Genomic DNA, 27256 nt, shown 5'->3' on the forward strand with positions numbered 1-27256 from the left:
TCTTCCCCACTTACGATTTTACAGCTGAATTTGGACAGAAGAGTAAGATCACTCCAGGGGAGCCCACTGCTATTTCACAGAGGACTCAGATGGCTGTGTAAGTCCATATAAACATATATATTTGAGCTCATACGCAGCCATTAACAGGTCAGTGGAGTTTGCTTCTGCTGCAGCCCTCCAAGTCTCCACTGAAGTGAACATAGGGACAGATAAATCAAAAGCTTGGGTCTTTGAACATAGGACATTATTTAAGGATTAGGAATGGGAATTAGGTATTCCCACAATCTTTTTGGAACAGTGTAAGTCAATAATGTTTAAAGTAAAATCTAAGTCAGCTTTCCTTATAAACATATAAGTACAGAATTTATAGGAGCTGTTTTTTTTAGGTTTTAACCTTTTTTCTATAGCTCAACACTTTGTTTATGAGGTGAGAGCTGCAGGAACATGACAGTTTTTACTTTCTTTTACAAGAAGAGGTTCATTTTACAAATGACATTTAATTCCATATGTGAGGATTACAAAAAAATCCTGGCAGGCATATACTGTAAGTAATTAAGTGCCTGTCGATTATAGCATTGTGCATTGTTTCCAAAATCCTGTTAACTTTCCTTACATCATTTCCCAGAGAAGCATTACATATATATGATGTTTTAACTGGAAATTTTTATGAGGTTTTCTCTGAAGCTTTGTTCAATGATCAAAACACATATGGAAATATTGTTTAACTACATTTGAAATGAAATATACACCCAAATGATAATTCTTAAATCCCAAACTGGACTAATTTTCTTCTCAGTCTTTTTCTGAACAGAAGGGAAAAAACCAGAGTAATTTGATAAGCACTATTGCAGATTCTAAAATTTTTTTCTTGAGATTTAGTGGATAAATATACATTTACTTTTATACAATCTGTAGCAGGAAAAAAATTTATATGAAAGTTAGAATATATATATTTTTATTTTCCTGGAAGTATCTGGTGTTTCTTATCACACATGAGATAATAAAAAATTATTTAATGCATCCTCTAGCTTGCTCTGTTCCTCATATTACAGTTTTTTTGGGGAAAGAAATAAGTTTCCTAGTGGTTGTGGCTTTGAGAATTTATTCCCATCTCTCACCAAAACAGTATCTTAAGACAGAAGTTAACATTTGTGCAAAACTTCAGAATTGTGACCTTTCTTAGGAAATTCCATTTTGCGAGTGTACACACAATCATATATTTATCTGACATTGTCTCATAACCAAGAAGTCAAGTAGGGTAAGCACTGAAAGATGGTGACTGGTTTGGCAATCAGGGACTCTCTGATGACCGCAGTGAGAGGCTTGGTGTCTCTCATGAGGGTGCCGTCAAACTTGTAGCAAGGGTTGGAGTCATTTCAAGCTTGACAGGACCGTGGAATCTCCTTCCAAGCTCACTCATGTTTTTGTTGGCAAAAGGCTTCAACTCCCCGGGGGACTGTTGGCTGGAGGTCTCTGTTCCTCACCATGTGGGCCCTTCATAGGCTGCTTGAGTGTCCTCCTGATATGGCTGCTGGCTTCCCCAGAGCAAGGGATCCATCCGAGAGAGAGAGAGAGAGAGAGAGAGAGAGAGAGAGAGAGAGAGACAGACAGACAGACAGAGAGAGAGACAGAGAGAGACAGAGAGAGACAGAGAGACAGAGCTGGAGAGGGAGAGAGAGAAGGGAGTCGGGGGAAAATAAGGAGGAAATCACAACGCCTTTTATGATTTAGTCTTAGAATCATACACTTTATTCTATTTTCTGGAAACCAGTCACACACTCAAGGAGAGGGGAATTAAATGCCGCAGGATGCAGGGAGGAGTATCAAAGAATTTGTGGACATAGTTTTAAACCATAACAATCAGTTGGGAGTCCTAGTGGCAAGTAACAGAAAACCCATTTCAAAAGGGAATAAACATCAGTGGGAATTCATTTGCTCCCCAAATGAAAAGATCCTGCAGGTAGACAAACTCTGTGAGTCATTTGTTCAGAGCTCTGGCTCCATTTCTCTGTCCTTTCTGTGCTGCATCCTTCTCAGGCTGGCTTCCTACCATCAAAAAATGACTGTAGCAACTCTAGACCTCATGTACACACACAGCACCTTCCAGACAGGAGAACACGGCTCCGGCTCAACATCCCAGCAGAGTTCAGAGACTCCCTCTGATTGGATGACTCCCCCATCCAAACCAGGGATTGGAAGGCCTAGATTGGCTCCAGGGCTCTACCCCAAATCAGGGCTTAAAGGTGTTTCCCTAAAGGCATATGGACCCCCCCAAAACCTGGGCCTCTTAAGAACCTACTACAAAATTCAGGGAAGTTTCTCTCAGCTTTTTAAAATATGGGGTAGATAGCATTTTTGTAATCTGAAAGGAAAGGAAGCAGTAGAGACAGAGAAATTGAAGAGCAAAGGAATATAACAAAGAATGCCCAAATGAATCAGAAGCACAAGCAGAGTGAATATTCTTGGTAAGGGTTGGAGAACCACCTGTTCCCCTGAGGTCAGGGACAGCAAGTGTAAACATGGGAGAAAATATGGGCCATTCGAGGCAAAGAGGAGGAAGGCTGAGGGCAATGTTGGCTGGTGGCTGGGAATTCGAATGAAAGAGAAGGTGATGTCATCAACTGCAAAGAAGAGAGAAAAGTGGGATAGGGCATTTAAGGGGTTAAGATGGATGAAACGGACTGATTCGGAGGTTAAAGTTAATGGTATTTTTCATACTAGTAGAGCTAGAAAAACTCCGCTGTAATAAGCAAGCATAAGCAGAGCTAGAAAAGCCAGAAAGCTCCGGTAGAAAAGAAAACCTAAACAACACTGTAAGAGAAGATAAAGCACTGAAGACAAAGAGTACTCGTTAAAGAAAAGGTTAAGAAATAATGCAGGTTATAAGAAAGTGGGAGTTTGAAGCAAGTTAAAAAAAAGCAACTATGGCAAGTATAAAAAATGATACTTTAATCTACCTTTCAGGCTTTAAGCATATATAACTTATTCTATTCTCTGCCAGAAAATGCCTCACAGAGTATCAGGGTTGAGTCTGAGTAATTTTTAATTCCCACCACTGCTGCTAAATCTTTGCTAAGAAATAAGATGGGAACAGCTGCTTCTTTATTATTAAGCATGTACGTAAGCAAAATGAGAGAATTTATTTTTTCCTTTATTTAACGTATACTAAAAGATTCCTCTCCACCTAGTTGGCTTCTGGGAAGAAATCCTTGCCCTAAAATAAAATAAAGAAGCCCTGTGTTTATATTCACACTCATCTGGTTCAGAGTTTTGTTAAGAAAAAGTAGCATGAAATAAAAAGAATAAAAATATTTGAAAAATCTGACCTTGGAGCACAAGGTCACGAAGAAAGGCAACCTTGGTTCAGCTTGACTTAGGACAGCAGCGTTGACAAAGGACTTGGATTCAAAATTGGTTAATGGGTTCCAGAGACTGAAGGAGCTGTTACAAGTATAATGTGCGTTTCTTGGGAAAAAGAAACATCCTGCTGGACATATTTAACCTTCAATTTTGCCTCTTATAATAAGGTTGAAGGAGTCAAACAGACTAGGACCATATGGAATTAAGAAAGGCTTATTCTTCTCCAGGAGCGCACATTTCTCCCACTAGCTCTTCCCCAGGCACGCAATTTACTTTCTACTGGCAGGCTCTTAACTGTTTTGGAAAACACGTAATACTTTGTTACTACCAAACCCTTCAGTAGTCAGCATAAGATGAATGCTCAGCAAAGACCAGTTTCTACTTCTTTCTCAAGTCAGAAGAGGACATCAAGATACGCTTGCTTAACATAACAATCATCATTTATGGAGTATTTACCAGGTGCCACGTGCTATACTTGGCATTTTACATACATCGTCTGATTTAATCCTCCCAACAATACTACAAGGTGTGTACTGTCATCATTTTACAGATAAAGAAACAGATACAAAGAAGTCAAGCATTAGGTCACGCTCACAGAGCTAGTAGGCGTCAGAGCTGTATGCTGAAACCACATCTGTTTGTTTCCAAAGTTCACACTCTTTCTTTTGCACCACTCTGTCTAAATAAACTGAAAGGATTTCCTAACATTTATAATGAAAAGAGTCAACAGTTTAAAGAAATGTTTAAAGAGAAATAAAATATTTTTTAACTGTGGGTAATTAGATACAAATATAGATTTATTCAAAATTAAATGCTGCACATTACCCCCAGACTCACTGTAAAATACACTCAGGCAAAGACATAGAGGGACAGATAGACAGATAGCAGAAATACTTTCAGGTCAGGAGCAAGCCCAACGTCAAATGCTAGGAGGTGGCTGTGCAATTTAGGGACAACATGAGCATGTCAGAAAGCAAACAGGTCAGGTCATGGAAGCATTAAAAAGAACCCAAGGGTGGGAGAGAAAGGACAACAGTGTGCTGAAAACCAGTGCGGCATCAAAATTCACCAATAGTTTCATTCAGTAGAAACACGACATAAACCAATGCAAGAAAAAGTAAGTACTGTAAGCAGCAGAGATAAAGGGAATGTCGAATCAGAAGGACAGAATTTTCATGCTGGCTCTTACATTAGCTGATGTCATGAAAACATGGACTGCCCATATTTAGCAAAGCTCACAGCAGGCAGGAATACTTCCAGACTCCTGCCACAATATCAGGAGATGTCAATCACCACTATGTGTTTTTGTACAGTACTGGGTGGACAGAGAATAAGGCTGCTCTTATAATGGGTTTATCCTGGATTGGCCCCAGCATATAAAATAAAACAATAATAATATTATAAGCCACTTCTGCAATTTATCATGCAGATATATACCAGGGCAGTGGTCCTCAACCAATGCCCTCTGCCCCCTCCCCAAGAGGGCATTTGGCACTGTCTGGAGACTTTTTGACTGTTACAGTGTGGAGGGAGGGATGCTATTGGCATCTAGTGGCTGTAGGCATCCTACAACACCCAGGACAGCCCCCATAGGTAAGAATTACCCAGCCCCAAAGGTCTACAGTGTGGAGTTTGAGAAGCTCTGCACTAGAGGAGGCTATTGCATTTGTGGCCTGAGGGAAAGCCTTGGTCACTGTCTTTCTTGAGTGTTCCACTTTCCCAAACATCAACTCTCAGGGATCCTCACTTCTGGCACAGAGGTCATCAGTCGGCCTAGAATGTGAACAAGATAAAGATGGCATTGTTTGTTTTTCTTTTCATCTAAAACAATAAATCAGCCTGTAGTTCAGGTATTAGGTCCCCTCGGCTGTCACTGCTGTCCCTGGGCTTTTCTGATACCGACAAATGTAATCCCAAGGCCCTTTGGCGCCCGGGTTTCTGGGTGTGTTTCTCCGCACCCCCTGCACCCCTTCGGCAGCGTGTGCAGCCATGCCCCCCGATGGTGGGAAAGGCAAAACACTTGAGTAATGAGGCTTTTTTGGTAACGTCATTTATTTAATCTAGATGAGAAATTTTGCTCTTTAAGAACAGGAATGTTGCGGATTCCCAGAAGCTGGAAATCGGGCCAGCGGATACTTGTCCACTGGGGAAGTTAATCACGTTGAGTTTACTTATAAGGGAAAGGCAACGGACGGTGTGGTGGAAACTCCCGATCTGGCCGGTTTTCTACTGCTGGAAACTCGACCTTGGACTGTTCCCTCCTAAAGGAGAATTGGCAACCGCGGTCGGAAGGGCACGTAGCAGGGCGGCGAGGGCTGTTTCCCGACGGGACAGCCCCGCCGTCCGGCCTCTCTGCAGGGCGAGGAAGCCTCCTTTCCCGACTCCGGTTAACCACTTCTAGAAACTGCGGGCTCCCGTTGCGAGCGAGAGGAGTAAAGTCGGCGGGAGCGGTCCCGCTACGTGGGAAGATGCTGGCCGCGCGGGAAGCAGCAGGAAGAGGCGGGATTCTGCCTTTGTCTCTCTGTCTTTACCCCGGAGCCCGGCCGCGAGCAGCTCCCCCCTCCCGTCCTCCGAGCCGGTCCGGGAATCGGCCAGGCGCGGCGCGGCGCGGCGCGCCGCGGCGCCGCGAGGCGAGGCGGGGCGGGGCGCGGAGGAGTGGGGGCGGGGCACCCACTGGCCACGCCCACAGGGGGCTTGAAAAGGTACCGGCGCTCCCTGCGTCCTGGCTCCCGGACTCCCGCCGCGCTCTCACCGACTGCTTCTCGCTAGTTCTGCCCGCGGTGCGTGGTCCTGCTTGCGACTCGAGTGAGTAGGGAGGTGCGGGCGTCTCCGCCGACCCCGGGGGTGGGGGTTCCCTCAGCCTCCTGGGATGCGGAGGCCGCCCTGCCGGCGCCCCCTCTCATATCCTCCGATGTCCCCATCTTGGTCCCCATTTGGTCCCCCTAGCCATCCTCCTCACCCCTGCGCCCCGATCTCCACACACCTGCCCCGTTCCCCGTGGCCGCCTCAGCCCTGCTCTCGGATCCCGGGTCCGCTGCGCAGAGAAATAATCGTGCGCGACCTCCATCACGGTTTCTCTGGGAGAGAGAGGTGGGATCCAGAGTTTCGCGGGGCTGCTAATCCGCCTTTTAGTAGCCTAGGGCCCCCTCCTCCAGTGGCGCGTTCTCTCTTCGCAAAGGGGAGGGCGGGATCCGAGTCTCGGGGTCTCCTGTGCCCCGAGTGTGCTGCACGCCGAGGGCGACCTTCCCAGCTGGTTCGGAGCCCTGGGGGTGCTGAGGGGGCTCCCCCAGCCTGTCGAGCCCGAAATCCTTCCCCTGCTGCGGTACAGAGCTCCTGGTATCCCCATTGTTTGGTGGTCTCTGCCCACCGAGCGCTGAACCTTAAATGTTGAAGGCACAGCAGTGAAACGTCATATTGATCACTCCCAGCTTTTTCCGGAACTTTCTACCATTCAGGTACAAACCGGGAAAGCAAGAATGCTTGGTTGTAAATTCTGCAACAGGTCCTGCAAATCACGTCCTCGGTTCCAAAGCTCCACGTAGGCAGTCCCCGGTGGGGGGGGGGCAGGGTGGGTTTTCTGAGTCGGGAGACACCCACGTCTGGTCTGCCCTGCCCGCCCCCCCACACAGCCAGGACGTTTGTAGAACGATATTTCTTTAAATGGTTACCCCACATGTTCAACCTGTTTTATTTGCAGTCTGCAGACCAGACTTTTTCCTTTTCCTTTTCCACATACTTTTTATTTTGGGTAGTTTTTTTAACTCGGCAGTAAAAATGGTCTCTTTAGTTCTTAACTTTTCTAGTTAACCTGTTTTAAAACTCTACTTATAAAAAATGCCAAGAATTCAAATAGGACAGCCACAGAGTTGGCTATAATTTGACTCAAATTTTCAGGAAAGATGGGCAGTGGATTCCTAAAGGGTGAGTTGCACATACGTTAAAAACTGCATACCAAACGAGAACAAATTTTATTAAGTCTTTCGTGGTCTCCCTCCACAGTCTCCTTGGTCATTGCCCTCTGAAGTTGACTGCCACTTATACTTTACCAATATTTCTCAAGGTTCTTTTTACCCTGGATTCGTTTCCTTTGCTCTTTCAGAGTGAAGTTAGGTAGACACGGGGGGTCTGTATCCCATGAGTCTTTGAAATTCACAGTGCTTGGCTTGGGTGTCTTAAACACACCGTTGGACCAGAGCCAATGCTGGTTAATTGAATGAATGAATGAAGGAATGAGTAAGATTGCAATTGTAGAGAACAAAGATTTAATTGGACTCAAACAATAGAAATATTAGCAGATTTGATCTACAGTTTCTATCATGAGTTTTTTTAATGGATTCCTCCAAATGTATTCACGAATATTGATTGATACTGGTATATGCCAAATACTGGGCTGAAAGCAGTACTCATTGGAGGTCTGTCCTGATGAAATTGCCAACTCACTTGGATTTTGAGGAAACTGTATTTTATACTAAAATAGCAAGAATGTTGGCATAGATTAGAGGGGGCAGTAATAAATGAGCTTTAGAAGCCTGGGTCCAGCCTTGACGCCGCCACTAAATGTGGACATCTGGGCCTCTAATTTTTCTTCTCTGTCAAAAATCAGGTAAATCAGATGAGCGGGGGAGAGCAAGCCCACAGCGGGAGAGGAGGCATAGCATGGTGAGAAGGACAGGACTGACCAGTTGGGCCCAAATTCACATCCCAGCTTCAGCAGCCACTGGTTTGATGACCTTAGGCAAGTTATTTTACTCTCTGGTCTCAGTTACTTCATCTTGTAAAATGGGTGTAATAGCACATACCTTGCAGGGGTTCTCGGAAGGCATGCTGTTCCTTGTATAAAACCCAGCCCAGTTTGGGAGAGGTTCCTTGTAATTAGACTCTGTTCTGCTCTTTGTTGAATATAGGGGGAAACGGCTATCAGTGAAAGCCTCTTCCAGAAGATTGCTGACTCTGAACAGTATTGCCTAGGCCTTGCCTGGAGGCCAGCTTTCTTCCCTTTGTAGATATTCACAGGTTTCCTCAACTGTATCATTTCCTGGGCTGGTATTTGCGTGGCATCCCTTGTGTTCTATTGGGTGGGGTTCCCTACACTTGGGGTCTTGATTACCTAGGATGGTAATACCTAACTTTTTTGTGTCATGGAACTTTTTGGCAGTCTGGTGAAGCCTCTGGACCCCTTCTCAAACTGTTTTTGGTGCATAAAATAAAGTACATGGTACCAAGTTCAGCGATCCCCAGAATTTCAAGGAATCTGTGGACCCCAGGTTAAGAACCCTGACTGACTTACGGGAGTTTTCTCAAACTGGATTGTGGAGGAGCCAGGCACAAATTCTGATTATAAAAATTGTACATTTTAGTGTAAGTCTTAGAGGAAGAAGCAAAAGAAGTATATTGTGAGTCATTTGCAAAGGCTCTCAGGTTCCTTGCTTTTTTGTTTGTACCAACAGTACTACTAATTGTCCTTGACTAATAAGAGGACACATACCATTTAATACATTAGGGCCACATGACTTCCCAGTTAGGTTTCATGGTGGCTTCTCCTCCAGAAGAGGAAAGCGAAGACAGAATCAAATCTGCATACCCCCCACAGCAGGACAGAAAATACCCAATTTAAAAGAACCTGTGCTAGAGCCACATCCGTCACTGCTGTGTCTGTGTTGCTAGCAGTGTTTTAGTTTTAGTGAAACATCAGTCAAATAAACTCAGTATAGTCTATTTGAGTTTCTCTGGTATTTTTAAGTTGAATTGGTAATTGTGTTTTGGTTTTACAGTTACGAGCCACTTAATAATCTACACCTCAGCTTTCCCACCCATGCAGCGAGGATAATGCCTACCTCAGCTGTTATGAGGATTAAGTTCATATAAGTAGACTACTTAACATAGGTATAGTAAGCTTTACGTAAGTACTTCTAATTACTGTTATTTATCATGTGGCAGGCATTATTCGAAGGGCTTTACATGTATTGTTCAATCTCAAAACTGCCTTACGATATAAATAAGCAGTATCTCCGTTTTTAAAATGAGAAAGCGAACAGATCAGATAACAGCCTAAGATCTTTTGGCAAATAAACAGTAGTCTTGGCATATAAGTCTCAGTCTGACTCCATGTAAAAATCACACAAACATTAAATTGCTTGAATAATTGAATAGCTCGTAGTTTGCACAGATTGTGGCTATCTGGGGCTGGCAGGTGGAGGTCAGAGTGCCCGAGCTGAGAGCGCAGTTGTGTTCTAACGTGTGATTTGACAGCCTCCAAATCTGGGTCAAGGTGTCCTCCGAGTTGAAGACATGAGTGGCAACAGGATACAGAATTACTAATGAATGGTGAGGGTGAGGTACACAAAGGACAGCTTATTAGATAGAAGGGAGGCTTCCCTCAGTAGGAGGATGGACTTCGGTTGGCAGAGAGGAGTGGTAGAGAGTACGTTTTGGTTGAAAGTAGCAGTTTGGGTATGCGATTAGCACAGAGGACACTTGCTAACTGCTAGGTGGGTGGATGAAGACTGGCCAGAGAGGAAGGTGTTCCTGCGTGTAAGTTGATAGCTCAAGGATTGATCACGCTCAGGTGGTTTGAATGTTCTCGACCCTTCAATCAGATATGGGAGTTTGGGGGACAGCTTGTGGTTCTGGAGTCAGACATGAGTGGTTGAGCCTAGATCTGCATCTTTGGAGGTCAGTGACCTGAGCAAGTCACTTAACCGCTGAACGTTTGGTAACCATTAATCCGGCCCGCTAGCGCTCCTGAAGGAAAAGGAAACCAATATTTGTGGAGCACAGGCTTCTGCCAGGTACTTTACGAATGTTATCTCGTTAACCAACCATCCTACGGCAGAGCGCTCATCCATTTCCAAGTTATAGCTGAAGACGTGGAGGCTCAGATGTTAAGGAACTTGGCCACGATCACAGAGCTGGTAACTGACTTGCAAGCTTACATCTGTCTCATTCTGAGTTCACACTCTTTCTCTTATCCCTGGAATGTCTTAGAGGTGGCGCGTGCACTGCAGTTTCTATGGCAGACATTATTAACCCCAGTGATCTTTAATGTGGAACCTTGACTGGTCTCCAGAATCTTTTCCAACATAGTTCCAGGAATCCACTATCAATCAATCAATAAGATGAAACTGTTTTGGCGTCCCTCCATCAACAGACCATACAGACTTCCCAAAGCCCCTTCTACACGCTTCTGTGATTTGGGTTACTTTGCTGTTATTTGTTTACATACTTCTACCACCAAAGTAGAACTCCCTGAGAAACAGGCACCCTTCCTTTACCCTTTTATCCTCAGCTCCCAACCCAGGATATGGCTTATAAGATGTTGAATTAATAGATTTATAGGAGAGCTTCATAAACAGTACAGCATTACAGTGTTTATTAGCTGCCCCTACCCTGGAAGAATTACTTGAGATTCAGAAATGAAGTCAGGAGTTAGCTGGGTGAGGGTGGGAGGGAGGGAGGTAAGTCAGTTTTCCTGATGTAGAGGGATTAGGGACATAATGAAGGAATGGATGGACTGAGATGGGTAGGAGAAGATAAGTATTGATAACAAAGACTGAACATTGCTAAATACTGATGATAAAGGCGGCCAATAATTGAATGCCAACTGTAAGCATTTTCTCATCTCATTTTCTTAACAACTCTGAAAGAAAGGTTGTAAGCATTTTCTCATCTCATTTTCTTAACAACTCTGAAAGAAAGGTTCTGCTACCCTTATTTTGCATATGAGGGAAATGAGACTGTGTGGACTCCAAAATCCATCTTCTTAGTTCATCCTGAGGCCGAGCTCTCTTGAAGACCAGCTTGAGGATTTACCTTTGGTAGAAGAAGCCAAATGGAACTTGGAGCCCATCACTAAGACACAGAGAGTCCTATCCTTGGCTCAGTGGTATTCACTCAGATAAGGGAAGTAGACTAAGCGGGTAGTTTGGGTTGCAGAAGAAAACCTTTCTAGAATGGGCATTGAGTGCAGCTTAATTTCCAATTAATTACAGCTCTCAAACTCTGGCCTCTTTAAAAATCATTGTAATTGGGGACAGTTACATATTCTTTAACAAGTGACCCCCTCTGGATGTGGCTCAAGATGAAACTGTTTTATAGTAGATTCTCTCCTTTTGGGAAGTTATAGCATAATAACAAAGATTCTGTATAATAACAAAGCCCTGCATGTAGTCATAAGATGTCAAATCTTCTGGAAGCATTTAGAATCTGGGTTTATAGACGGATTCACTCGGCATCAGACCAGTTAATTTAAATTACAAGCGGCGGCACATAGGCTCAAAATTCATGGGTTTGAGTCATTCAGATTCCAAAATAAGGCAGGCAGTCAGCGCAGCACAGGTGAGGAGAATGATCCCTGTGGTCACTGGTTATCTAGAGAATGACCTAACTTTACCGCAAGGTGACTCAGATGTAGACTACAGTAATTTTCTTCTTGGGCTAAGCCTTACTGATTCTGGGTGGTGTCTTAGACTGGGGAGAAGCCGCAAAGAGAAACTGCACATGGGTGTTTGGATGTAAACCAAGCTTTTTAATCCAACACAGTGGATAAATCCTAGTGCTGGAGCTCTTTCAGGCAATGAGCACCAAAGAACAAGACAAAAAAACTGAATTGGCCCATGTTTGGCCTCTTTTGCGAGGTGTATGTAACGTGGGGTTTTATTTCTCCTCTTACCATTTTGTAAATTAATGCATAGGATCGGGGAAAGGCATGCAGCCCAGATTGCTCAGTGCAAATCCAGTTTGCTGTGATTAATGTCAGCTGTTGTGGAGTAGTGCAGCCAAGGGCTTGTAGGAAAAATGAAGCTTTGGGTTTTTGTGTGTATGTTTTTTTTTTTAATATATGCATAGCAATGCTAGGAGTGACAGAAATGGAAGATGGTCCCATTTCCCTCTGCCAAATTCAGCAGACACGCATAGGGGTTCACCCTAAAAGTGTAAATTTGAACTTCATTTCTTAGTCCCCGCAAGTGCAACTGTTGTTATACTTGCAGTGCATTGTAATGTTCCAGAGAAAGGTTTATGAGTGACTAATCAGATAACTTTTTCCTTTACTGTTTGTTGCTCTGAGCTGTGTTCTATAGATGCTAGTCAGTGGGTTTCCTATAGGAGTACCGATAGCAGGATGGACCGCATGAGATGCCCCTCCCATCCTCAAGCCACCAGTTATTGGATGTCTGCCAAGGCATTTATTTACTGTGTTTTATCTTCACAATATCTCTGTGAGGTACGGAGAGCTACCTTTCCCCCCTTTTTTGCAGATAAGAAAATTAAGCCCAACATTGCACAACCATTATAATAGTGAAGTTAACCCAGGTCTGTCTAAATCAGTGTCTTCCTCCATCTCTCCTTTCCTTCCTTCCTTCCCTCCTTCTTTCCTTCCATTACGAAATATTTCAGACATACAAGATAGAGAATAACATAAGGAACACCCAACTATCCACTATCCTGCTTAAAAAATAAAACGTAAACCCATCTGAAGCTTTCTGAGGATGCTCGACTACACCATTAGCCTGGCCCACAGAGAGCGTTATTCAGAAATCCTTAGGAAAGCCTTTAAACTGAGTGGAACTTTTAAAAAGGTAATGACTTGGAAATTTTACTGAGAATCCAAGAATGTGACGGAGAAGTAGGACAGTGCTACCTTTGTCTTTATAAGCATAAGATCAAATTGGGAAGAGTAAAGACAAGTTGAAAAAGGAAGGATTCCTTAAAATAATAGAAATGAAATATTTTGACATATGCCAAGCACTCTGGTTGATGGTGTGGGAGAAGACAGAGCTGTGGTCCCCACCCTCAAAGGAAGGAAGCTCTTAAAATGGCAAGCTGAAAAGGTATTGGATAGGTGTTTCCCGAAAAGATGACCTATTCACATTTGGCTGGCGTGGCAAGTACAGTAAGAATCAGACTTGACTTTACAAGGGGTGAATTCAACCCTGAATTACACAAGGAAAGGGAAGATATTCTTCCTTTTTTAAAAGTCCAAGTTGCTCTATCGTAGAGAGAGAGTAACACAGAGTGATGAGTTAGTTTTTATATATTTTTAAATGTTATTTAGAGACAACCGAGGATAGTGTTTGTCTTGATAGAAAGTCTGGCTCCTTATTGGTGATTGCTCCAAAGTAATTGTGATACGGGTTGGTGGTACGATGACCCTTTCTAACATGATGAGAAATGCCTTGATGATAAAAGTATTTTAAAAGCCAGCTGGGCTGTTGATGGTTGGGATCTGATTTTAAGTCACTGTGACGTCATTACCTGCAAGTCTGGGTTTGGTGTTTGGTTTCCTCAGAAATCATGGGATACTTCCAGCAGATGTCTGTTGTATCTGTGAGCATTCCAGAACACGGGTAGCTTTGGAGCCATGGGGCAAAGTCAATATCATTAACTGCCCTCCAAACTCAAGCCAGTGCAGGCGCTGAAGCCAAGTTTTGTGTCAGGTTCTATAGCCGGGCTCAGGTTTCACTGTGGATTTAAACAATGGAGCACCAGTCTCCAGGGACAGGAATAAGAGATTTATGCAACTACCAAAGAAAAGCTTGCAAATATATTCCATTGTTGCTGGATATCTATCGATCCTATATGGATGCCTTCACAGGAGCCTGGTAACATTTGTGGACCCTAGAAATGACTCTGTTCCTGTCTGAACAAGGGAAACAGGCTTTTTGCAAGTTGAGGCCAACAACGTAGGGATAACTAGTCGTATCAGTCAGGTCTTTTCGTGTGTCGTTCCTGTTTGTTTCTAGGACCAGGGGCTCTATCTCCCAAGGCTTAAAAAGGGGAATTTATTGGCTCATATAATTGAAGAGCACAGGATACAACAAGGCGCGGCTAAAGACTATCTAAACTAGTCTCTGTTTTCCTTTGTGCTGGCTTCCTTCTTAGGTTCTTTTCTTCCAGACAGCTGCTAACAACTCCACTCCTGCACTGGCACAGTTCTAAACCGAAGGCCGGGTTTAACTTCCATTGAACTGGCTTGGGGTCCTGTGCCCATTCCTAAACCAGTCGCCATGGCAGGAGGGGGAATGCACTCATCTGACTGCAGGGAGGCATCGCATGTCCAGCCCTGGAATTGAGGGTAGAGTCACACCCTCTAAACTAGTGCTTCTCCAACTATCTGTGGTAAAGGACCATTCTTTTTATTTTAATTTCCAAATACACACGGATTATCTGACTGTCCTCTGTCCAACAGGAGGAGCCCACTGATCATGCTCTTGATTGTTGTGGCATAAAATTGTAGAAAACGTTCTAAACGCTTTATCTGAATGTTGTCTCGAATTGGTAGCCAGCACAGTGGACAGTCACCAGGAGACCACATTTTAATAAGTACTTCTCTAAACCACGTGTGCCAAGAAAGAGGTGGTGGCTGCCCTTGAGAAAATCTGGGGGAAGTATTACCAGAAGAGGGGCCAGAGAAGGCTGTGCCCCAGAAGGGTGCCCAGCACAGTGGTTAATTCTGTAAATCTTTCCTGTGTAAAGGCCTCATCTCACTGTTTAGGGAGTCATTGTGTTCTCGATTGTCAAAACGGTGTAGGTTGGGCAAGTGGGATAGGAATTTTCTCCACCCTCCTTTTTATCTTAAGGACTGAAGATTCTTCAGCCTTTTGCTTAGCAGCTGTCCTTGTCCCTTTTTTTTTTCTAGCCAGACTTGAGTTAGTAAGGACTTCTCAGCCTTCTTAGCTAGCTGTTTACTAGAGAGGCAGCAGCTCATCCAAGGAGACGCAACAGACAAGGGCTGCAAATGGCACTCAGCAAAGGGAAGTCTGGAAATGATAGTGGGGATGAAAGGAATTCTTCTACTGTGTTTTTAGATACCACTCAGGGCAGGTCTAACATAACACGCTGTCTCTGCAGGACAACTTTCTGTACTGGCAAAGGCACTTGAGCACACTGTCCATTCAGAACTAGGCGTTTTAAACTGGGTCCAGGTAGACCAGTTCATTGCGAAGGAGGTTAGAACACGTTGCGCTACTTCACAGCAAGATAGCCAAGGTTTTAAACTTCCAGTTCTACCCCCAGGCCACATTGCTCAGAGGTTATTCGGACACAGTCAACAAACAATTCATTTTGCCAGGAAGGCAACTTGGTAGCCTATTCTGTGTGGACGGACAGGCCCACCAGAGAGGGAAAACCAACTGTCGGCTGGACTTCAGGACACTGGGATTAGTGAAGCACAGAAACTTAAATGATAGCCACCTGGATGGGTGTTCGTTGTGGTTACTCCCAGGCTCCAGCCATGCAGTTGTGCTAGTCAGAGAAACAAGTGTTTATGCTATAATCTCTCATAACTTGAGCAGAAAATATACAGCTTAATCTTGCTGGGCCGCCCAGCACTTCCCTCCTCCCTAGAATTGTGTCATAGCTCGTGTATGTTCTATGGTTAAGAATTTGGTGATGTTACAATGAATGAAACATGTAAAAACCTCCACCCAAGTGTAAGTTCTTCAGCTAGGCCTTAAACCAGTTCATTTCGACTGGAGGCTGGGCGTGGGCAGCGTCTGCCTTCCCACTCCCTAAGCTGCTTTCTCAACTCCCGGGGATGCTGGCGGCAGTTTGTTCTGTGCCTGGCGACCTGCACTGTTGTACTAAACGCAGGTCCTTTGTCCTGTAGGAGAAAAAAACCTGTGCACGACAAGCCCGTTTCCTAGTGAGGGCTGTGATTTGGGAGGTGAGACGAGGTTACTTTGGAGGAACGCAGGTCTTTTACAGATGTGGCCAGGGCAGGTTATAAAGAAACCAACGCTGTCTGCTGTCCCCTGGTGTAAAAAGCCCTGCAGGGGGCGTGTGAGACGTCTCGTACGGTAGGGGTCCGTTCTAACGATTCTGTCTTCCTGCAGGATGCCCGTCTGGGGAGGTGGCAACAAGTGCGGGGCCTGTGGGAGGACTGTGTACCACGCAGAGGAGGTGCAGTGCGATGGCCGGAGCTTCCACCGCTGCTGCTTCCTGTGCAGTGAGTCTCCCCCCCCCACCCCGCGCTCGCGCGGACACAACTCGTGTGTCAGAAGCTTCAGTTCACCGATTTCAGGAAGAAACTGTGGTTTTGTTAACAAGGATGATTTTAGCAGCCCCGTGGTTTCTGCCTGTCTGTCCCCATGGACAGTGCAAGCGCTCAGCCTCACAGCAAGGACAGCAGGGGCGACCCAGACCCTTGGCCTCTGGGTCCCCGTAGCGCTTCGCCTCCACTTGGCACCCCCTGTACTTTATCTGTTGTCACGTCTGTCTCCCCCGCTTCACCGAGACCTCGGGGCTGTTTATAGTCTGGCACCCAGCACAGTTCCTGGCACATCCCAGGGGCTTGGCTCCGATTCCTGAACGAACGGCTCACTCCCCATCCGCCCCAGCTTTCTCATTCTGGCAGCGCTCCTTCTCTTTGAAATCTAACTGGCTGGTTTCTCGCCACACTGTTAGGTGAAATTCACATGTCTAGAAGTTCAAATTCTGTCTTCTCTGGTAGTGAATATTCAGAGTTATTTCTTGTTATTGATGTCCTAAATTTGAGGGAAAGGAACGTAGGATATGAAAATCCCACAGAAGCAGGTGGGGAATTACTGTTGTTTATAGAGAGAGAATTACCGGAGTGGCTGGTACAGACATGAGGCAGACCACGAACCAGCACGTGGGCGTCTGCTGCAACGATGGTCAGTACCTGATAATGAGAGAAAGGGAACAGGAGAGAAGCCCCCTCTCCCCGGCAGATTCCTTCTCAGGACAACCAAGTCTTCAGTCTTAAAAAAGGAGAGTAGCCGCTTCAGGAAGCTCAACATTAATCAGCTTCTGATTCAAATGACAAAATTTTCTTGAACGAAGGATTTGTTACGTGAGGAACCCACCCGTCTGTGCAGCTCTCCGCTATATCTAGAGTACTGTGCAGTGAAAATTACTGTTAGAAACTGCCTATGTTAAAAAGAAGTCTGGTTACACTAAGGAATAATCTTCAGAAAGAGTTTCCCTCACAAATTTTAGTTGTCCTTCTCCTTCTAGGCACCAGCATTTAAGGTGTCTGGACCTTTTCATACAGCAACTGCTTTGCAGACGACCAGAAACAGACAACAGAGAGTTGCAGTTACGAAGAATACAAATACAGCATATGAATGTTTGCTATGTACGCCTCCATAATAGCTAGCATTTCTCAGATTTGGTTTAACCATTTCTTCTCTTAGAAGTTAATTTTTTTTAAAGGAATCCATATTTTTCAGCAGCTTTGTAACCAAGAGAGTATGTGAACAAAGAGGAAATGTAAATACTTGAGAAATTGTTCTTAAGTTTCCTCTAGGTTAAGCCAGGATGTCTACACCGTAATCAAGTCAGTGTTTATTAAATGTCAAGGTCTTTACTGGTCATCTTTATTACTCCTTCCTAATATGTGCCTCTGCTGACTAAAGCCTTTTAAGGAAATAATTCAGAGTAGTTTGCAGACCTTAGGAGAATTTTACTGCAGAGAATACAGACGAGGCCTAGCGGGAAAGGGGTGGTTCTCTAGTCAAAATCTCATTACATTTAAACTTGCTCCGGTTAATAAATATGTGTTTAAAACCAGTTTTTCTATTTAATCTGTCTGTTAAGGGTGTTTGTTCTTCAGCAGTGTACAATTTTAGGTTAACTTTAAGCAGACATATTTCAGTACTTGAACCTCAACAGCAAGGTTCAAAGCAGATGATGTCATTTCTGTTCTACCAGAGAAGACTTCAGTCTAAGATAATAAAAACTTCATCATTTAACTCTACTCTGAAGCAGCCAGCTAGTCGCCTTTCCCTGCCCTTCTTTCTGTCCTTCCTCTTTTTGTTTCTCCCTCTCTTTTAAATAAGGGGCGGGGGGAATCCCCTTTTCTACTGCACTAATCTTGGGTTTCCTGCTGCCCGATTGTGCTTCCAGTGAGCTCTCTCACAAGTCTTTTTTTTTCTCAAGCTTAATTGAAGTCTTAGAAAGTGAAATAATGTCTGGATAAAACATGATGACATTTGGCAGTTTTATGAAGTGGGATACGTGGAAATGTGGTAAGAAATCCATCAAGAAAGAATGTGCTCTCCTTTGGGACTGAAGGGAAAACAAATGCAGACTTTAAACCACTTGACGATTTTCAGACATACTTATCACTGCTGGAGAAGCCGGTGGCGAGATGAAAGAAGACACTTTTTCCCTTCTGGACTAGTGATGAAGACTAGAATTCTGGATTTAAAACCGTTTTTATCCCTGGGGGTGCTTTTGGGGGAGGAGGGGCTGCAGAGGCAGCTTGCCCAAGGCGCTCCTACCCTTTTGTTCTTTAATACTTGGATGAAGGGGATGAAAAAGATTGAGCGTTGAAGGTTGGGAGCAAGGGTCTTGGGTGCAAAGTGCTAGTTTTGTTCCTTTTGTTCGTGTAATTATAGACATCTTGGAAACTTCTCTCCCTCTTGTCTGGGGGGCAGATCCTACTAAAAAGTTTGAGGCTTCAGGATGTTAAAATTCTAACGTATTTCTGAAATGACCATCGTATCCATGGAGGAACGCAAATCGTCCTCACAGGTAGCGAGCCGTCCAGGTGCTCTCCAGTGGCTTTTGGGAACCAGAGAATAAACTAGGAATGTGAGAGAGCCTGTGCCTTTACCTTTTCTAGGCCCTGTGTCAGCCCCACCATTGTTCTAAGGAAAAAGGCAATCTTTGGCATATTTTTAAAGTCTAACTTTTTCCCCCTCAGTGGTTTGCAGGAAAAATTTAGATAGTACAACAGTGGCAATTCACGATGACGAGATCTACTGCAAATCCTGCTATGGAAAGAAGTACGGGCCGAAAGGCTACGGGTACGGCCAGGGCGCGGGCACACTCAACATGGACCGGGGCGAGAGGCTGGGCATCAAGCCCGAGAGGTGAGTCAAGACCACGTGACCTTCAGGAAGGCATGGTGGCAATTCATGTTGCTTGGTGAATGGGAATCTGGGAGTTTCCAGATTTTTAGGTTGAAAGAATCAAAGACAATGACTCAGATTTTCTAGTATAAACTAATGACCCTTCTTTAAGCTTGAAATAATGGACAGCTTGGGACCTGGCAAAGTTCTTATTGATTATTCCAGTGATTTCCAGTCCCGATTTTTGGCATTATGAGGTGTTATCAAGGAGTTGTGATGTTCTCAAAAGCAAGTGGTTTAAATTTACTTCCGTTTCACAGCACTTCACAGACCAGACATCATGAACTCAAATGATGGAGAAATGTAGTATCGGAATCATGAGATGCATTTCTCATGCGCAATTAAGCAGTCAATGAAAATTCCTCAGTCAGCCCTTCCATGTAAGAATGTTTCCTCACCAAGAAATTACTTTTCTCTAGCTTACAATTCTTACTTAAAAATGAAAATTATTTCCTGTATTTGATTCTATGAGGTTAGTGTTACTAAATTTTAAAGGTTTCGGTACCAAAGTGCTAAATCTGCCAAACTTCACTTAGTAATTCATGTTGAGACATAATTTCTTCATGTGGAATTTAATTCCTGTTCTTGACTAATTCCCTCATTTGAACTTCACATTTTCCACATCCATTTTATATTGAAGAGGCCAAAACTGTGTAATACTCCAATAAGATGGCCTTTCCTTGGACAAGGCCATTAATTGTGCCCTTATTGTAGACTGGACACCATGCAATAATGTATGGTAACTCATGTAATCCTCACAACCCTGTAAGTAGGGTTTCCTATCTTAATCAAGAACAAAGTGAGACAGTGAGAATTAAGTGATTTGCCTAAAGTCACACTGCTAGTTAATTGTAGAGCCTGGAACTTAACCCAGTGTAACTCCAAAGCTTATGATCTTAAGCACAGTGCATTATGGTATGCCTGAAATAACGTCTGCTGAACATTTATGTTCATTCTATATAATCCTCACAGTAACTCTGAGTTGAGTTACTCTGTCCCTACCTTACAGATAGGACACTAAGGCTCAGCTCACAAAGGTAAGTGGCAGAGCCAGGATTTGAACTTTTGTCCTTTTGGCCCGCATACTTGTGCGCTGTCCTGCATCGAGGCCCACCTCTCTGTTCTCCTGTTTCTTCCACACTCACTTTCTGAGCTGTGGTGCCTTGCTGGGCATCGGTTGTATGAGGGCTGACGCATTCATTGCTGCATGCCATCACTTGCAGGACCCCAGCTTACCTCTGACTTTGTTAAAGTTCATTGTTCTTGTTCTGCTCTCCCTTTCCAACTTGTTAAAATCTATTCTTGTTTCCCAAGATTTTATTTCAAACACATAAACCTGTACACATTCCCCCCAAACAAAACTCATCTATGACCCCAAAAGTAAGTCAGCAATTGTGGCCATGGGATTAAGTCACAAAGACCAATGGCCCCTCCTCTTTATCTCCTCCTGCTTCTCCATATTCTCCAATAATTAGCCAACCTTCTATGCTGGCCTGTGTTGATCTGTGTCCTTGCCTCTTCCCCTTCTTAGCCTGGCCACATGTTACTCATCCTGCAGGAGCAGGTGTAGGGATTTCCTTTTCCAGAAGCCCCTCTTAATGACAACTCTGGGAGTACCTGCAGTCTGGACTGCCCTTATGGCACGTGGTCATTGTGAAAGTTATGGGGACCAAACAGCTTTGGGGGGATCTCTTGAAGAGGCACCACTGAGTGGGCAGAAACATCTTCATTGAGGCAGACCTGCATTTTTTAGTTCAGGCTCACCAATTTACTAACTCTCTAGGCCTTCAGCAAGTTATTTAAATGTAAGCCCCTATTTCCTCATCTGTCATATGAGGTAGCAATTAACCACGGCTTCTGAGGTTGCTGGAAGGGAGGTGGGAGATAATCTACATAAAGTTCTTCTTAATATGATTGGCAGATTTGGAAATTTTTCTTGGAAAACTCCTAACTGCAAGTGTTGGATATCATTGTGAATAGCTTTTAAAGATCACTTTTAAAAGTAAGTACAGGTGTCCCTTGGTTTCCATGGGGGACTGGTTCCAGGACACCCCACGGATATAAAATCTGAGCATGCAAGTGCTATGTAAATAGCTGCTGGCGTGTGGCAAATGCAGGTTTTGCTCTTTGGAACTTTCCAGAATTTTTTTCTCGAATATTTTTGATCCGAGGTTGGGTGAATCTGTGGATGCACAACTTGTGGATAAAGAGGGCTGACTATATATACAGTGGGTTGTGGAGATTTTTTAAAAAATATGCCCATATTAGGGACAATGGAAAATTCGGTCCTGTGAATTAGTACTGGGAATTGGTATTTGTTGCTTAGAATAAAATTTCCAGTGGACACATCAAACATGATTCAAGAAATGCTGTATATTAAACAACTTAGGTAGAAGTGTAGAAAACCATTAAATGACTAAAAAATGGATATAGTGGAGATGAAGATATTAAAGATACATGTAAAGTCTGAATAAACTGTTTTATGAAAAGGCAGTATTCCTAAATTAACCCTTTAAATATGTATGTAACCTATTTAATAAAATATAACTAGGATAAAATTGTTTTCCTAGTAGGAAAAATTGACACTTAGCTACCCTTTGCAGAGTGCTAACTCTTGTCACATCTTATCTGCTCAACCTACTTGTAAGGCTTTAGGAAAGCCTTTAAATCTTTTCAGAGCCCAGAATGGTGTTCTACATGGTAGGTACATCTACATACTGAATGGAAAAAAATTACAGGAAGTGAGAGGAAAACAAGGTTTACCTAGTGACCTGTAAATACTGACAAAAACAGTACATTGTACAGAGAAAAAGTAAAGATAAACAGATCACAGAGTAATAGGCAAACTTTCTAAAATATTTTCCCATGAAAAATGTAATTTATTCATACTTTCCCCTAATATATTGGGGAATTAAGTAATCTGTAAAACATACTTAATTTTCCTAGTTACTGCCTAAGTCAGCTGACCTATGTGCAGAACTTAACTGCTTAAGTTACTACTGATTTTTTCTATCTTCTGTGAAGTAAAAAAGCTAGCTGTGATTCCAGTGGTAATATGAATAATAATAATAATGATATGAAGTGGGGTGAAAATATGTGCTATGGTAGGTTTTCATAAAACACAGCATAATTGTTTAGTGGAGAGGTTAGCACTGGGGATTCAATGAATTCTGATGAGTTTAGATTCAGAGGGACAGACATTTAAGTTTGGAGCCTTGTCTGTCTTTTTGTAACAATAATGAGCCCATAAATAGGTTAAAATAATAACTGGCCAGCCCCTGAGATTTATTTCTTCCTCCTTCTTTCCCCTGTACTGGCCTGTGGAGGCCTCCAGCCAAGGGACAGTATAGCAATTAAGTCCCAGAGTGCCATTGTGCCTGCCTTGTAAGGCTTATAAGGGCCCTTTGGAAAATCTTGCCTAATTCCTTTTCTCCCCTTTCCACAAGTGTTCAACCTCACAGGCCTACGACAAATCCAAACACTTCTAAATTTGCTCAGAAGTACGGAGGTGCTGAGAAGTGTTCCAGATGTGGGGATTCTGTGTACGCTGCCGAGAAGATCATTGGAGCTGGAAAGGTAAAGTGCCGTCTTGAGCTAAGAGCCGCGGATGACTACTCTCCACTACCTTTCTCCCACAGGCCCCGCTGCAGCCCACTCAGGTGCTCTGCCTTATAAATAAATGCCTGAATTAAACTTTTTCTTAATCGAATTTCCATCTGAATCATTAATTTTTTGAAGTGATGCCGTTATTTGACAAATCACATCTGTGTTTAAAAGAACCTTGTTTTCATAGGGGGCGCTCCTGAAGGTGTTAACTGACAAGGGCAGACTTAACAAACCTGGACTCTGCAGGTTCTTCAGTGTAGTGAAAGGGAAAAAAAACCCAAAAAAGCAGTGACTTAGGGCACCTGATGCTAATTTGGTTTGAAGAAGTTGCTTAACCACTTCCCCTCTTTGAGCTGCAGTGTTCTCAACCGTAAAGGAGGCGGTCGTCAAAGGAGCACACAGGGCTTGCGGCGAGGTTTCAGACAGCTCTTAGGGAAACGGCCCTTCCGTGGCACAGCTCCCGGTCCGGTCCGTGTCTTCTGTGGATGAAGTCTGAACTCAGCCCTTTTGCAAGCAACCAAGAATGTAGAGGGTGCAGTTTCAACCTTCTGGTTGGGGCTGACCCACAGTAGTCAGGACCCTGTTTTGGGTTGATCTTCCTGAGCCACTGTGCCACAGCATCTAAACTTACTCATTCCTCTCTTCCAGCCCTGGCACAAAAACTGCTTCCGATGTGCCAAGTGTGGGAAGAGTCTTGAGTCAACGACTCTGACTGAGAAAGAAGGTGAAATCTATTGTAAAGGTAAAATTAACTTCAGTTATTGATGTCCATATGGGTATCTCACACTGGCTGTTAGTGAAGGAAATGTCACTATCAGGGGGAAAAAAAAAAAGGACGAAAAGCACTCTGAAAATGGGGAAAAGCTGGGTATCTGAAAATAAAAGATCTAGAGATGCTTACAGATGACAGAAAAACCACAGAACATTTTTGATGATACAGTAAGTTAAGTTCCTGGTCATTTAAAACTCCCCTACAAATAAAAACAAACAATAGTCTTCTTTCAGCTTAATGTTTTAAGCAAAGCATATGAATATATGAAGGTCACAGACAAATATATAACTTGTCTGGCCCGATTTGCATACTTGTAACTCAGCTGGGACCACGAGCTGAACACTAGGGAACCAGAAGACTCGGACTCACCTTCGCAGCTTTAACGTAGTTACTACATGGCACACTTTACACCTTAAATAAGTTGAACTCTTCTTGGCATAGCCAACAGCTTTTTCAATTTACGGATGTCTGTTGATACATCAGTCTTAAGCAATGCTAGCAAAGCTTAATGGACTTGCACTAACTCTTCCCTTTTCTTTTGTAGGATGCTATGCGAAAAACTTTGGGCCCAAGGGATTTGGCTATGGCCAAGGGGCAGGAGCCCTTGTTCATGCTCAGTAGAGGCGCAAACCCAGAACCCAGATCACACACTGAGAAACTCCACATAATCTAGGCACAGATAATCTAACACTAAACTGCTGTGAAATTCTACCAGTACTTAAGTACTGTATGTTGCCCTGTACTTGGCTAGGCCAGCTGACTAGTAGGAAGAGAGCACTATATCTTTTCGCTTTATTCATCAGCATTTCAAGAACCATTTCTTTTACGTTTTAAATAAAATTTCAGCTTAATTTAGTGTTCAGTGTCTTTCAATTAACCTTTTGGAGGAGTGCTGTGATGTCGGTTAGTGGTAAATCATCTGGGTCCCCACCTTCATTTTTATTGGTTAAAGAGAGTCCACCCTATTAAGCGGTTGACTCACCAGGTTAATGTTTGCATTACAGCTGTTGCAAAAGGTGGCTCTCTCTAAGCTGGCAAGTGTGCCTCCAGAGTGAGGGTTGCTAGGCAACAGGCCCCACCATTCCGGCTCTTCAGAGCTGGCAATTAATTCAGCAGTGCAGAACTCCTGCCTGCCTGCCCCACTCTAGCTCAGTAGTTGCTCTTCTCTTGCTGGGAGCAGTTTCCTAAAGCATGGCTCCTGGACAACCTGCACTAGTCACCTGGGAGTATTACAAAGCAGATTCCTAGGCCCCAAAGAAGCAGAATCTCTAGGGGTGGAGCCATCGAAGCCTTCCTAACAAGCTTCTCAGAAAGGTACGCTGACCCAGGGTAGGCACACTGTTAAAACACTTAAAAATTCTTTTGATTTATCTCGATCTAAAGATCATTATAAACAGCTGCCTACAGACAACTACAGAATCTGAGGCTCAGTGTGACTTTTTAAAGACTCCCCACTCTCATCTGATAGTGAATTACTAATCCTAGAAACTGGGTTGAGGATTTGTGTTTTTCTCACAAATCTCAATTCTGCAAAATTAGCAAATGCTGCATTGTCCTGGCATATTCAGCTGGCTCAGGGAGAAAAGGAATATCAGACTATATAAGGTATATTTTCATTATTTCTCCAGAAACTTTTAGTTCATTACCAGACTCAATCCAACCCTTTATTTTTCAGCGGCAGGGTGTGATAATCAGTCTGTAATGTGTATTTGTAAAGTTGAACCAGCCTAATCTGTGAATACATCTTAATCTTATATGACCTCAAAAGAAAAAAAAAAAGCAGAAACGTGGTAGGAAAAGGTCAGTTGAGGGTATACCAGGTGAAAGAATTCATGGTTATTTATATCATAGCCTTGAATACTTCACATGTTCCATAAGGCAAGTTTCACCGTGGGAGAGGGGAGGGTCTTTTTGGTAAGCAGGCTGGGGAAGTTAACAATAAAGGGACTGGGCTGAACTGAAGAAGATTTACGGAGTAACTTGTGATTTTTTTCTGTGGTTGTTTTAAACACATGCACAAATTATTTGGCATTCCAACAAAAGATGGAGTCTAATTCCCCTTTCTCTGAATAAGGGTCAACCTTAGTGACTCATTTTTAACTAACAGAGTATAATGGACCAGGCTAGGTTAGAAAAGACAACACAGCTCTTGCCTGCCTCTTTCTCTTGAGATGCTTACTCCTGGAACTCAGCCACCATGTTTTGAGGAAGCCCAGACTACATGGGGAGGCCACATGTAAGTATTAGAGCCATAACCTCAGCTAAGATCTTCCCCATCAGCCAGTATCAACTAACAGACATGTGAGTGAGTAAGCTTTCAGGCTATTCCAGTCCCCAGTTTTTGAACCATCCCAGCTGACACCCAGTGGAGTAAAGTGAGTTATGTTGAGTCCTAAATTGCAAATCTGTGAACAAAAATGCCTTTTTAACCACTAAATTTTTCAGTGCTGTAGATAAGCAGAATGTTGTAACTGTTCCCACACAGAGCCAACATTTCCCATCCAACTATGTTTCCCAAATTGTACTGGAGATGCTAATAGATATCTGATAGGAAAATATTCTACATGAAGTTGCCAGGTACCTGGTAATTTGAAATTTCTGCCTGATAAAGTTTAGACCCCCCTTTCAGAATTAAATTTATTCTTAAATTGGGAGCCATGGCAAAACAGCTACTCCAAAACTATAAAATTAGCTTCCAGTGGTTCTAGGAGTGGAAAAGGGAATTTGGCTTTGGGCAGGCTCTGTTCTCGGAGGAATCACTTTCATCATTTGGAGGTAAGTCAACAGAGTAGCCCCAAAGTAATCCAACTGTGATATTAAAGTGCTGCACGCTGCATTTGTTTTGAAAATGACCCACTTGGGATATTTTCAGCCCCTTGTGGTGGTTTGGTATATTTAGGGAGGACTGCTGGCAACTCTAGTTCTACAAAGTCTTCACGATCAATTAAGTTCAGGGAGCATTACAGCCATCTATCTATGTTCCTGTAGATTCACACTGCATGCTAGCAGATTGAAGGCCTTGAGATCTTGTAGTTGAGGAGTCTGTTTTAACTTGAAGAAAGCCTTGCACTGAATTAGTTGTCCATGGAACCACTAACATCTCAAGGAGCACTGGGAAATGATGGCCTGGACCACTGGTTCTCAAACTTTTTGATCTCAGGAACTCTTTACATTCTTCAAGTTACTGAGGACCCCCAAAGAGCTTTTGTTTATGACAGTTACATCTATCATTACTTTCCATATTAGAAATTAAACAAAATTTTAAAAAAATGTGTTAACTCAGACTTCCACTTATAGTCAAGTTGAAATAACAGGAACCCGATTTACCCTCTCACTTGAAACAATCAAAAACACAGACTAATTACATGAAAAAATATGGTTTTGAGAACGAATGACAATAGGCAACAAAGGAAAGTTATGGAGAAAATGAGGTCAGTCTTGGGATTTTCAGAGTTTCCAGGCTATAGTCTAAGGAGAGAGAATACAGAGGGAGCTGTAAGGCACCCCAAGTTGAGGACACAGAGCTGAGGGTCCAGAGAAACCAGAGCAGCTAGCTTTGGAGGGACTGGAGAGAGCTGCACAGAGAAAGAATCCCAGGAATTTGTAGAGCGCCATCCAACACCCCCCCACCCCCACCCCCCGG

The 27256-nt window shown here is 43.5% G+C and overlaps 1 protein-coding gene across 3 annotated transcripts; it reads left to right on the forward strand.

Annotated features, from left to right (window-relative positions):
* Window positions 1–4273: 4273 nt before the first annotated feature.
* On the forward strand, window positions 4274–27101 carry CSRP2 (cysteine and glycine rich protein 2). Of its 3 annotated transcripts, none has more exons than XM_079937207.1 (6): window positions 4274–4953; window positions 16191–16303; window positions 19028–19196; window positions 22682–22811; window positions 23490–23583; window positions 24158–27101. In XM_079937207.1, exons 2-6 carry the CDS (start codon window positions 16192–16194, stop codon window positions 24232–24234), a joined length of 582 nt encoding a protein of 193 aa, XP_079793333.1. In that variant the 5' UTR covers window positions 4274–4953; window position 16191; the 3' UTR covers window positions 24235–27101. The 3 variants fall into 3 exon arrangements, with proteins under 3 accessions (XP_079793333.1, XP_079793331.1, XP_079793332.1); XM_079937205.1 differs by lacking the exon at window positions 4274–4953 and adding an exon at window positions 5918–6165; XM_079937206.1 differs by lacking the exon at window positions 4274–4953 and adding an exon at window positions 5918–6140.
* The last annotated feature ends 155 nt before the right edge of the window (window positions 27102–27256 follow it).

The sequence above is a fragment of the Stenella coeruleoalba genome (assembly GCF_951394435.1).
Source record: "Stenella coeruleoalba genome assembly, chromosome: 11".
Classification (NCBI taxonomy): Eukaryota; Metazoa; Chordata; class Mammalia; order Artiodactyla; family Delphinidae; genus Stenella; species Stenella coeruleoalba.